A 13,836-nucleotide genomic window follows, 5' to 3' on the forward strand; every position below is an offset into this window, starting at 1 on the left:
ACCATCAAGAGTATTAACATACGCAGAATGGGAGTCCCATAAGGAGACAGAGACATTAGGGCAGAAAGAATATTTGAAGACATACTGACCAAAATCTTTTCAAGTTTGATGAATGCTGAAAACAGCAAGAGTGAAGTACCTCATCACAAAGAAGTGACCCTCAGTAAGACTGCCGCCTGACTTCTCTTCAGAAGCTATGGAGAACAGGAGGCTGTGGATAGCATATACTCAGAGTGCTGAAAAAAGACTGTCAACCAAGAAGTCTATATCTAGCAAAACTATCCTTCAAAAACAGGAGAAATTAAGACATTCCCAGATAAATGAAAACAAAGAGTCTGTTGCTAGCAGACTTGCCCTGTAAGAAATACTAAAAGAAATCCTTTAGGCTGACATGAAAGGACCTTAGACAGTAACTCAAATCCACATAAAGAAATAAAGACCACTGGTAAAGGTAACTACATAGATAAATATAAGACAGCATTAAAGTGCTTTTTGGTTTATAACTCCTTTTTGGTCCTATTTGGTTTAAAAGACAACCCTGCGCAAAGCAATAATTATAATTCTGTTTAGATGGGCATGTAATGAGTAAAGATGTAATTTGTATGACAATAACAGCACAAAGGATGTGGAAAGGAATGAAGGTATATATGAGCTAATTTTGTGTGTACTGGTGAAATCAAGTCAGTATTAATCTGAACTAGACTGTTGAAAATTAATATGTTAATTGCAATCCCCAAGGCAACTACTAAGAAAATAATTAATAATGACAAAGGAATTAAAATGGCATACTTGAAAATATCTATTTAACAAAAAAAGAAAAAAAGGGAAGAAATGGATTAACCTTTTAGAGAAACAAAAAAGACATATGGAAACAAATAACAAAATGGCAGACATAAATTCTACCTTATCAGTAATTACATCAAATATAAATGAATTAAACACTCCAATCAAAAGCCAGTGACTGGCAGAATGGATGAAAAAGACAAACAGGATCCAACTATATGCTGTCTGCAAGAGACACATTTCAAAGACACCAATAGGTCAAAATTAAAAGGAGAGGAAAAAGATATACTATGCAAACATTAACATAGAAGAGAGCTGAATGGGTATACTAATTTCAGACAAATAGACTTGAAGACAAAAATTGTTTCTAGTGACAAAGAACATTCTACCATAATGAAAAGGTTTGATTTACCACAAAACTATAACAATTATAAACATAAACACAATTAACGGCAGGCCCTCAAAGTACATGAAGCCAAAAATGACAGAATTAGAGGGAGGATAGACAATTCAAAACTAATAGTCTAAGCCTTCAATATCCCACTTTCAATAATGGATAGAACAACTAGACATAAGGACAAGCAAAGAGACTCTTAACAATATTATAAATCAACTAGACCTAACAGAAATCTATAGAACATTCCACCCATCAATAGCAGAACACGCATTCTTCTTGTGTACAAAATGGAGTATTTTCCAAGATAGACTGTGTGCTAGGCCATTAAAAACAAGCCTCAGTAGTGACTGACTTCCCCGGCGGCCCAGCGGTCAGGACTCCGCGCTCCCACTGTGGGGGCCCGGGTTCCACCCCTGGTCGGGGAACTAAGACCCCGCATTCTGCTCGGCATGGCCAAAATCATTAATTAATTAATTAATATTTTTTAAAGCCTCAATAAAATTTTAAAGTATTAAATTGTACGCATGTTCTCCAATAACAATTAATTCAAAATGGATCAAAGACCCAAATGTAAGAGGTAAAAGCATAAAGGTCTTAGAAGGAAACATAGATGTAAAGCTTCATGACCTTGGATTAGGCAGTGGTTTTTTTAGCTATGACACCAAAAGCACAAGCAAAGAAAAAAATAGATAAAATGGACTTCATAAAAATTAAATTTGTTTGTCCTTCAAAGGGCACAGGAAAATGAAAAGACAACTGATAGAACAAGAAAAAATATTTGCAAATCATATATTTAATAAGGGCCAAAATATAGAGAGACTGCTTACAACTTAGAAAAAGACAAACACTCCATTTTAAAAATGGACTAATGATGTTAAGCATTTGTTCATGTGCTTACGGGCCATTTAAATATCTTCTTTGGAGAAATATCTATCCAAATCCTTTGACCACCTAAATTGGATTACTTGACTTTTTGTTGAGTTGTAGGAATTCTTTATATATTCTGGATACTAGACTCTTACCGGATACATGATTTACAAATATATATCTGCTTTTTACATTATATGGGAGAAAAAAACGCTGGTGAGAATGTGTCAAACACAAACTTCTCTCCAAGTTAAAATGTGAATTTGAAAGAGCAATCTTGTCTCAGCCTACCCTGACCCTTAAAGGCTTCAAAACCATTTGATGAACTACAAAAGCTCTCAGCATAGAAAAAAACTTCTTTAAAGGTTTTCTCTATATTGTACAAACTTTTTAGAATACTGTTAAACTCTAAGTTTTAAGAGGAAAAGAAAAATGGTTCTGAATTTTGCCATAAACCAGGGCACAAATGCTCAATTTAACAACAACGACAAAAAAAAAAAAACAAACCCAAAATTATGACTTACAATTAGCATAAGATGTTAGATTGCTGAGGATGAGGCAGGCATGAGGGGTAGAGAGGGAGGAGGAATGCTTTATAGTTGATGCTGCTTGGCAAAATTTCTGAAAGCAATTACTACAATGTTCCAGGAGTCATACAATATATAGAATATTTCTTAAGGGCTTTAGTTCTCCTTTCAAAGATGAGCACTTTCCCACATCTTTCAAAATTCTTCATTGTTTTCCTAATATATAATCAGTTAATAACTAGTCATTTTATTTTAAAACACAGTCATCTTTCATAAATGTTTTACTTTTAGCCATAGGAGAAAACGTCAGCTGTTCTCATACTGAAGCAGATTTCTTAAGTTCAAATAGGGAAGGTAATTTAAACTCAAAATTACCAGATTTAACAAACTATTCCTAATGCTGTATTTCTACTAATAATTAAAATAATCCTAATTCTGTATCTCATGACATCACTCGTATTGCTAGTTTGTGTTGCTTTTACCTGGCTACAAATTTTTGTCCTCTTCCCACAAAGTAAAGCTTAGTTCCCCTCTCCTTGAATCTGGGCAGTTATGTGACTACAGCATAAGGGATGCTATGTGACTTTAAGGCTAGAGCATACAAGGCCATGCAGCTTCTTGCCTTATTTACTGGAACCCATGTAAGAACTTAAACTACCCTGAGGCCACTGTGCTGGAGAGGCCACCCATAGGCTCTCCTGTGGACAAGTCCTGGCTGAGCCCATGCCTCTAGTGGACCTCCATCAAGGTGCCAGACATGTGAATGAAGCTGCCGTCTTGGAAGTAAATTCTTCAGTTGCAATTGCTGCAGTCCTGGGCTTTCGTTCTTGCCAGCTGTGGCCCAGATTGGACAGAACAGAGATGAGCCACCCCTGCTGTGCCCTGTCTGAATCCCTGACTCACAGAATCCATGAGCAGAATCAAGCACTCACTGTTTTATGTCACTATATTTGGAGTGGTTGGTTTCTCAGCAATAGATAACCAGAACATACATTAACAATTAAATTGAACAAACATTAGAAGAGTGTCAACTTTCTAATCTTTATAATCAATAGTCACTCTTAGCTGCTTACACCAAGCAAGTCACCTCACCTTTTCAAATCATTCACCTTTTTCAATGTATCTTTCACAACACAGGCCTAAGACACTTTGGAAATGATTAAATTAGTAGCTCAAATATTAATAAGCACACTTGGAAAATAGAACTTTCAACTGGACATAATTGCTTAGCTTTTATCAAACTATAAAAGAAGGGATAGTCTGCAATTCCCAAGTTTTTATATCATCAACATAAACAGCTTGATAGAAAATACTACTGATACTTCGACTACATATTAAGTTCTTATATGTATTTTAGTTAAGTAAATATTCCTAAAATAATTGTGTAATTTTTATCTCACTGCTATCAAAATACTTAACTGAATTGAGACTTTGTTCACTTCCTATAATACCCCAAAACCGATGTTCATAAAAGAGTCACAAAAGAAACTTATCTCTGAAAAAGACTAGTTCTACTGAAAGAAGTAGGAAAAGCCTAAAATCTTCTTCAACCTCAGCCACAAGTAGGCCTGACCCAGATAGTAGATTCAGGAGTTTGGTGTCAATCTCCAGGAAGTCTCTGTTATCGTGTTCAGATTCTATGCCTGCTGCTGACCAAAGACACACAAAAACTTAAGACTCTTGCATTTTCAAAAGTCTATACATCTATCCCACTCTTTTGTCTTAGCTCTTATTTTTAGACAGTGCAGCTTAAGTTTAAGCAATTTCTCTATAAATCTTCACGTTTCTGACATTTTAATAACATCTCATTCTATCTCATAAATCTAAATGATTTCTAATGAGTACACTCACTTTATAACACTGATATTTAGGAACAGAATGAACACGTATACCCGCGTGTATATGAAACTTTTACTACCACATAACAGCAGAGAACATGATTCACCCTGGGTAAGGTCAGCATGTTATGTTAGAACGGTAAGCAGGAATACTGAAGTTTAAGTCTAACCATGCCATTACCTATCTCCAAATCTTTGTGACTCAGTTTCCTGATTCGTAAAGTGAGGGGATAAGATTAGATTCAATTCATGATTTCATGTGTGCGTATAATGACAAGCTGTTCTATACCAGACTTACACTATTATTTCTAAGTCCAATATATTGTGCTACGCATTGTTTTTCACAGCAATCAAGATTACTGCAGATTTACACTGCACAAGTGACCTATACAATTTAGAAATCAACACATTTATTTTGGTCATTTTATGTGATTCTATCTCCAAAAGAGATGAATTTTAACCCTTCTTAAGGGTAGAAACAATTTTAAAGATCAAGTCTTTTATCAAAGTCAAACGATAAAACTCACTAAACAATCAGCCAAATAGATTACTTAACCTTTCAAAAAGCTTTTGTCAGTAGAATAAAAATCCCCACTAAATGTTTTAAAGTTTCCAACCCCTAGTTCTTGTTCAGTCAATTTCTTGAACACAGAATTTTACAAGATCTTAGCGAATAAAATCACAGATACAGGCAGACCTCATTTTATTGCACTTCCCTTTATTGCCCTTCACAGACTGCATTTTTTACAAATTGAAGGTTTGTGGCAACCCTGTGTGTCATCAGATGATGGTTAGCATTTCCTAGCAATAAAGTATTTTTCAATCAAGATATGTAAATTTTTAGACCTAATGCTATCGCACCCTTACTAGACTACAGTACAGCGTAAACAGAACTTTCATATGCACCGGGAAACCAAAAAATTCGTGTGACCTGCTGTATTGCGCTATTTGATATTCACTTTACTGCGGTGGTCTGGAACCGAACCTGCAACATCTCTGAGGTGTGCCTGTACCCATTTCCATGTTGCAACAATATTATAATTTTTAACAGCTGCATGATATCCCGATGCACTGATGTACTATTGTATTTTTAACCTTTCCCCTACTGTTAAGTAATCAGATTGACCCCAGTTTACTGAACTCTGCACAATGTTGCAGCAAACATCTTTATATACAATTTTCCCTTCTTTTGGACTATTTCCTTAGGATAATAAGCTAGATAAGAGGATACTGACATTTACAGTTTTTGAAACAAACTGAGAAACTGCCTTGCAAAAAGAGTCTATCATTATATCCTGCTACCATGTGACTATAACAACCTCACATTGATAAGTGTAAAGCGGTACTTCCTGACTGTAGTTTTTACATGCATGTTTTTGATAAATAATAATATTAAATGACGGTTGCATGCAACTTGTTTGTTGTATCTCCTGTGCGGGATTTGTCTGTTTACTTACTGATGCCTTGGCATTTGTATCGGGTTTATTTGTTTGAGCCACCTCTTTATAGCCTAGAGTTGCTTCTCTCTCTCTCTCTCACCTGTTTTTAAGATGTGCCTCCAGGTCGCAGCGCTGCACTACATCTTGGCACACTGAAGAGAACGGACATAAAACTAATAATTTGTCCAGAAGTTTATGAACTAGAATGCTAGACTTCTTACACAACTTAAAGTGGAGTCTCTTCCGGTCCAATGGACAGAAATCCTTCTCTTGCAGGAAGTTTCTGAGGCACTTGCAGCAGAAGGTATGTCCACAGGGGGTGTCTAGTGGCTGCAGCAGAGGCTGAAGGCAAATGTGGCAGACCAGGTCGTCATCCACTTCGTCCTGGTAATTGTATAAGTGGTTTTCTCGTGTCCAGTGCTGCTGGCCGCATTCAAAACACAGAGGATTGAAGGAGGAGGAGGAGGTCTGCTCCACAGGCACCATCTCATCGTTTGTCGTTCCCATTTTGAATCAACGGAAGCAGTTTCTGTATCTTCATACATTAGACTTCCATTAAAGGTTTGATTTCCTTTAAAAGACAGTGATGTATTTGACTAAAACCCAGGTCTGTTTTTCTAGACTAGACAAAACAAAACAAAACAACCAGAAAAGTAATTACTATCAATCAATATAGGCTAAAAGAATCAACATAATATTACTATGTTGACTTCTTTTTTAGTAAAAAATTAAAATTTACATCAGAGAATAAATTAGTCGTAAAAACATAAAAATGACATTAACTGATTTGCTTGTTGGCTAAGGATGACTTACCTTGCCAAGTTCTTGGTGAAAAAAGAACTTAGGATTAAAAGCGAAGATGTCATATTAATATGTGGTGTGACACAGGAAACAATTTGTTCTACTGACTGAAATCCCCCAATACTTCACTGCTTAATGGTAGTTTCAACGCCAGTTAATCTACGTAGTATGCTAATAATGCAATTTGAGGTATATAATGCAATACATTTGCATTTGCCATCCCAGTCATGGTTCCCTGCTTCTGACTGATGTTACACATTTATAGTGCCATCCCAAAGATTGTGTCTTTGAAATGTAGTCTCAAGGATAATTCAGTGTCTTAAAAAAATGACCTTTGCTCTATACTGTTTGGGAGAAACTGGATTTCAAAATATATATGTATGACTTGAATATTCTCTCTCTATAATACAGATTGCAGAAAGATAGATCTGCACAGCATATATAAATAACATCTCTGCAAACTCCACAAACTTCAATACTATTTTATGCCATTAAGAGAAAAAACCCACTGATTCAATTTTAATATTAACTTTTAAAGGTGACAGGGTAATCTAAGACACATCTTTAGGCTTTATTCATATGTACATCAGGGTATTAAGAGTCAAGAGGATCCTGAGTGCTGTTCTCGACTCTGGAAGACTCTTATTTAATTGAAGCTGTCTGTTCACAAAGCAATAACTTTGTCTTAGCTTATTCCTGTTGGGCTGACCCCGAAGATGAGTGTGAAGTACAGTGTGTGTGGGTGAAAACGGAGTTTTGGAATTGAACTCCTTGCCTATAAATGTTCCCTAAATAACTGTGTATATGAAATCTGTATAATAAAAAGAAGTATTCTCAATAAAAAAAAAAGAAACCCACTATAATTCAATTAAACAGATAAGGCATGTTATAAATGTCCATCCCAGCTCACATTATTCCACACTCCCATTGCTTCTGGCTTACTCAGAGCAGCAGAGTGCACGTGTGAGTGTGTGTGTGTGTGTGTGTGCGCGCGTGCGTGCCTCCTCTAAGACAGCAGCCTGCTCCAGTTTGGTGCAGGGCTAGCAAGGACTGCTCCCCTCACATAACGGTTTCCATACCTCCTGCTGCTGCAGCACCAGGGGTTAAAAAATCACCTCCAAAGGCAGCAGCTATGTTCATTCTGAATACTTACAGTCTCTGGTATGTGTCAAACACTGAACAGGGAGATAAGGGAGGTGGGGAGAGGACAGTTAAGAGAGCCCATTGTTGGGTCATATGGTAGTTCTATTTTTAGCTTTTTAAGGAACCTCCATACTGTTCTCCATAGTGGCTGTATCAATTTATATTCCCGCCAACATTGCAAGAGCATTCCCTTTTCTCCACACCCTCTGCAGCATTTATTGTTTGTAGATTTTTTGATGATGGCCATTCTGACCGTGTGAGGTGATACCTCATTGTAGTTTTGATTTGCATTTCCCTGATAATTAGTGATGTTGAGCAGCTTTTCATGTGCTTTTTGGCCATCTGTCTGTCTTTGAAGAAATGTCTATTTAGGTCTTCGACCCATTTTTTGCTTGGGTTGTTTGTTTTTTTGATACTGAGCTGCATGAGCTGTTTGTATATTTTAGAGATTAATCCCTTGTCAGTTGCTTTATTTGCAAACATTTTCTCCTGAAACTAACACAACATCGTAAATCAACTATACTCCAATAAAAAAAAAGAAAAAAAAAAGAATGCCCATTGTGAAAACTCAATGAACTAAATATTCTAAGAAAGTTGTGCACCGGATGCTGTGTGAACGCAGAGAAAGAGGAGGAGAGCTGGCATCTGACTCAGTTTGGCTTTGTAGCCAGAAATACTTTCAAGAGGGGACACAACACGGCTGCTGGGCTGTGACAGGAAGCCCTGGCCAGAGAGGAACACGGACAAGGGCCTCTTCACGTCCTGAGTGTGCACAGCACATTCGGGAATGTGAGCCGGTGAAACATCTGAGGCAAGAAAATGAACTCAGAGCGGGGGGATTCTGAAACCGGGGTCCTGTACCAGATCAGAAAGGGCAGACACCATGTTAATGCTGCTAGCATTTGTTTCAGTGATAAAATTCTCTTCTGATCATATATATATATGTATATATATATTTGCTATTTTATTTACTTGGAGTATTTATCAGAAAAACAATATTAACATTTTAAGAGATTTAACAATTCTGCCATGAATTATGAGGGGGTGGGACAAGATTCAGATGGCATGGCTGAGTCAGATAAACTGTGTTTTTAAAAACAACTTAATAAAATAGTAATAGCAGCTTGTGATCTAAACTATCAGTACAGCATTAAGACAGCAGACACTTCCTGTACTTTGTAACTCATGGGGCTTACACTCTCTGAGCACCATAGCTTTTGTCAGTCCAAGGTATGTGAGATTATGGAGATAAACATCATTTACCTCAGGCAAATGGACCACTTCAATCTCTAGGTATTTTAATACAGAATGTCCACAGACTCTTGTTTCCTACTCAACTAGTAAGAAAATTCATATATCCCTTGCTCTTCTTTGTTTGTGATAGTATTTATCCTAATTTTTTTCTCAAGAATATACACTGCAATTCTGGCCTCCCACATAATGACTAAGGAAGCATTTCTCCTAAGACTATTATATTTTAGCTATTTTCTGAATCTCTAAATAATTTTGATTATTTTCCTATCACAAAATATTTTCATGAGGAAAAAGAACACGTTCCCATTTAAAATACCAAATAACAACCGCATTATCAACAGCCCCGAAATGCCTCTGTGTTACCATGACACAAACATTAAATGAAAATTTATCACGGGTAGATCACTAACACGTGCATATAAATATTGATTAAACAGTTTCAAGACCATACAGTCTAAGTAGTTAAGAGCACACACCCTGAAGCCAGTCTGTGAGGGTTCAAGTCCTTGTTCAGTCACTTACCAGCCCTGTGGCCTGACTGAATTTCTCTGTGGCTGTTTCCTCCTCACGTGTAAAGTGGGGGTAGTAACAGTGCCGATCTCAGAGGGGTGATACAGAGAATAAACAGGCACATTAACAGGTGCTGAATAAATGTTAGCTATTACTACTATTACTAAAGATAAAGAAACAAATGTTCAGACAGATTTTATGATTTGCCCAAAGCTGCACAACTTATAATTACTCAGTAAGAGAGAAGGAAGATAAATCCAGTTCTTTCTTGTTTCAAAATAACCTGATAGTAAATTAAGTAATTATAGGAAAGAGGAACAGTGTTTCATGAAAGCCTGAGTGTATGGATTTTTTAAAGACGAAGGCAGCCTGAGCCTGTTTTCCAATCCCCAAGCCCACTCCTCTCCTCCCAGCTCCGGCAGGTGACTTGATTTCCACTTTGTGAGCAAGCCCACTCCTAACGGCTCACAAGGCTTCTTACACTACTGTCCCTCCCCCGAAGCTGTGAGCTCCTTAAGAGGTGGACCTCCAGCAGGGGAGAAGCTCAATAAATGCTGAATGACCAACTGGGTGACCAAAGTTAGGTGGCCAGAAATACATTCATGTACACAGGAGGATATAACCATGTTTAATTTTTTAAAAAAATTTATTTATTTATTTATTTAATTTATTTATGGCTGTGTTGGGTCTTCGTTTCTGTGCAAGGGCTTTCTCTAGTTGTGGCAAGCGGGGGCCACTCTTCATCGCGGTGTGCGGGCCTCTCACTATCGCAGCCTCTCTTGTTGCGGAGCACAGGCTCCAGATGCGCAGGCTCAGTAGTTGTGGCTCACGGGCCTAGTTGCTCCGCGGCATGTGGGATCCTCCCAGACCAGGGCTCGAACCCGTGTCCCCTGCATTGGCAGGCAGATTCTCAACCACTGCGCCACCAGGGAAGTCCTCATGTTTAATTTTGATTTCAGACATTCTATTAACACAATTTGAAATACTAAAATACAAGTTAAATAACAGTCTTAAATATTTTCCAAAATATAAAGATAAAATGTAGCATCATGTGTATCTTTACAAGCTATATTATCCGTGTACCTAATATAACAGTAATATAACAGGAACGGTAAACAGATGGATGCTATCAAATCGGCTGGGAGGGAATTCCCTGGTGGTCCAGTGGTTAGGACTCTGCACTTTCACCACCGAGGGCCCGGGGTTCGATCCCTGAATCTGGGGACTAAGATCCTGAGTTGCGTGGCGCAGCCAAAATAGATAGATAGATAGGTAAATAATCAGTTGTCTCATACTTTCTCTCATTTAAAAAATAAATAAATTGGCTGGGAATATTACAACACATTTAAGATAACATCTTGAAAGATAATCAGCGCAGTGGAGAGGGAGTTGTAAGACTGTTTACTACCTAACTCCAGTTATGACTAACATGCTTGCTTTTCCTGGTCTATGAGACAAGACTATCCTGCTACATCTTGAAGACTCTCAGAAGGAGCTACGGTTTTTCACAGTTAATTTGCACACTCCCAAACTATGTTATTCAGATCATTTCTCTCTTTTTTTTTTTTTAGAGGTAGATTTTGTGAGGAATTTCTAATTTATGTATGTATTTATTTATTTATTTATGGCTGTGTTGGGTCTTCGTTTCTGTGCGAGGGCTTTCTCTAGTTGTGGCAAGTGGGGGTCACTCTTCATCGCGGTGCGCGGGCCTCTCACTATCACGGCCTCTCTTGTTGCGGAGCACAGGCTCCAGACGCGCAGGCTCAGTAGTTGTGGCTCACGGACCTAGTTGCTCCGTGGCATGTGGGATCTTCCCAGACCAGGGCTCGAACTCGTGTCCCCTGCATTGGCAGGCAGACTCTCAACCACTGCACCACCAGGGAAGCCCAGATCATTTCTCTTAATGTTACTTTTGACTCAGGCTGAAAGAGTCCTCACTGGCCCTAAACTAGGAGATCCAGCCCCGGATAAAAGAAGATGAGCTAAGGGTTACCACCAAAGTATGGTTAGATGGGGATCATCTCTGGTTCCTCTGACACATCAGTGCTGAGTCCGAGGATACCTCTCCCCATGCATCCCAGCAAAATCCTACTCACGCCTTAAGTCTTAGCTCCACCTCCACCCCCTCTGTCAGATCCCATCAGCCTCCTTCCCGCTCCCGGTTCGCCCCCTCTTTCCCTTCTGTTCCTGCTGCTTTTTACACACGCCTTCATCTCATCAGTTACCACATTTGCGTGCTTGCTTATTTGTCTCCTTACCTCTTGGAGGTTACGGTAAAGACAGTATCTTCTTTATTTCTTGTATTCCCAGGTCTTGGCACATATTGTGCAATTAAAAAAAAAAGTTCTCAGGCTCATACTGGAACCTGAAATGTATAAGAGTCCTGAGATGTATTATATAACTACGTAAAATATACGAGAAAACCTTGCACATTAATTTGTGGCACTGCAAAGCAATCAACATACTGGTTGATTGCTATGATTATAGACTAACTAGGAATAAGATATTACTTCCTTTAATCTTCAAAAGTCTGAGGGGAAAAAAAAGGGTTTTTTTTGTTTAATGATGTCAACACAAGAAAATTTTCTTATTGTATATGTTACATATCAGCTTTCATAGCTACCTTTGTATAAAGCAGTGGTTGTCAAACTTTTACATCTAAGGATCCCTTTATCCACCCTGGACAAGTTTGGCTGTTTCTTAAAAAAACAAAACAAAAAACAAAAAAAACTACCATACAATCCAGCAACTGCACTCCCCGGCATTTATCCCAAAGAAATAAAAACGTTCGCACAAAAACCGGTACAGCTTTATTTGTAATGGCCTCAAACCAGAAACAACCCAACTGTCCTTCAACAAGTGAACAGTTAAACAAATGATGGCACATCCACACCACACGGCTCAGCAATAAAAAAGAACGAACTACTGATGTGCACACCAGCCTGGGTGGACCTCAAAGAATTATGCTGAGCGAGAAAGCCGATCCTAAAAGGTTGCATATTATATTTTCCATGTATATAACATTCTTGAAATGACAATGCAATTAAGTAAATGAATTAAAATGCTTATTTATTTGTTAATAAAAGATAAACCCATTACATGTTAACATTTTTATGAAAAATACCCTTTTTCAAAATAAAAATATATATAGTGCGGAGAGAAACATTGTTGATGTAGAATGTATTTTCCAAATCTGGAGTCTCAAATCTGTTTCTGCTTTCAACCTTTTGTGAGATCACATGTCAAGTTTCCTCTGGAAAACTCTACTGAACACTCATGAGAGAATGAGGGTGAAAAGGGTAGGTAAAGTCTTAGTGTTACTGGGAAAATAATTTTGACCTTGTGGACCCAATGAAAACACAGGGTCCTGGGTCACCCGTGGACAAGTAGTACAGAGCACTGAAGGGTTCTGACACCCCTCTTCCACAAGAAGAAGTACCAGTCAGTAACCAACAAGACTTTTAAAAAAGACAAAAACTGAAAAAGGCAAAATGTGGAGGTGAGCGCATACTGGAAGAATCTGTCTTTCCTGGAATGAAGCTCTTTCTCCAGAAGCTCCTTCTCCCACTGAAGAAGCATATCTGGATATTTCACTGTACAGGAATATTAAGCATATTAAATGAGACCCTTACATAAATTCTATTCTTAAATTAATCAAAACTTATTTCCTATTGCATGTCATGAGGAAAATGATCAAATACCAGTTTTCCAACAATTCCACATCTATTATTTATAATTCTCTCACTGTCTACATAAAAGTGTAATTCAGCACACTTAGCAATTTGTCTTCTATTCCCTTTTATCAAGTAGAAATATCTGAAAAACCATTTAAAAATTCGTAAGATGCTACTTGTAGTTAGATGTACCCTATTTAATAATCTAGAAAATTAGTAAGCTAAGCAAAAAAATGCTAGAAGCTATGAAACTTAGGCTCTGAGCTCCATGCCAGCTGGGTAACTAGGTCACTACACAATTCATTTTCATTCACCACATGTTTATCCAGTGTCTACGAGGTGCTGGTATTATATAGATATTCTGGTGCCTAGGCTTCCTGTCTACACACTATCAGCTTTGCTTAAATAGTAATAAACCACACATCATACACACACACACAGTTTAAATCTAGCTCCAAAATTCTCATGATTTTATATCTTTTTATACACAATAAAATATTTACTGATATGTTATATTTACGTTTTAGTCCTGACATTTGTTATTGTTTTTTGATAACTTTAATAATCTCCTAAATATTTTATAAAAAGGAGGTTAAATTGTGG

General features: G+C 37.6%; 1 protein-coding gene across 4 annotated transcripts in view; it reads right to left on the reverse strand.

The window, feature by feature from the left end:
- Positions 1-13,836, reverse strand: part of LNX2 (ligand of numb-protein X 2) — an 87,657-nt gene that overhangs the window by 37,876 nt on the left and 35,945 nt on the right. For 3 of the 4 annotated variants that reach the window (XM_082365053.1, XM_082365052.1, XM_082365054.1), the window contains one exon: positions 5,952-6,473. In XM_082365053.1, the coding sequence (XP_082221179.1) occupies positions 5,952-6,358 (407 nt within the window). In that variant the 5' untranslated portion in view covers positions 6,359-6,473. Of the gene's footprint in view, positions 1-5,951; positions 6,474-11,817; positions 11,925-13,836 lie in introns of all 4 variants that reach the window. The other variant, XM_082365055.1, reaches the window with a different exon arrangement.

This window comes from Balaenoptera borealis (genome assembly GCF_965194805.1).
Source record: "Balaenoptera borealis genome assembly, chromosome: 18".
Lineage (NCBI taxonomy): Eukaryota > Metazoa > Chordata > Mammalia > Artiodactyla > Balaenopteridae > Balaenoptera > Balaenoptera borealis.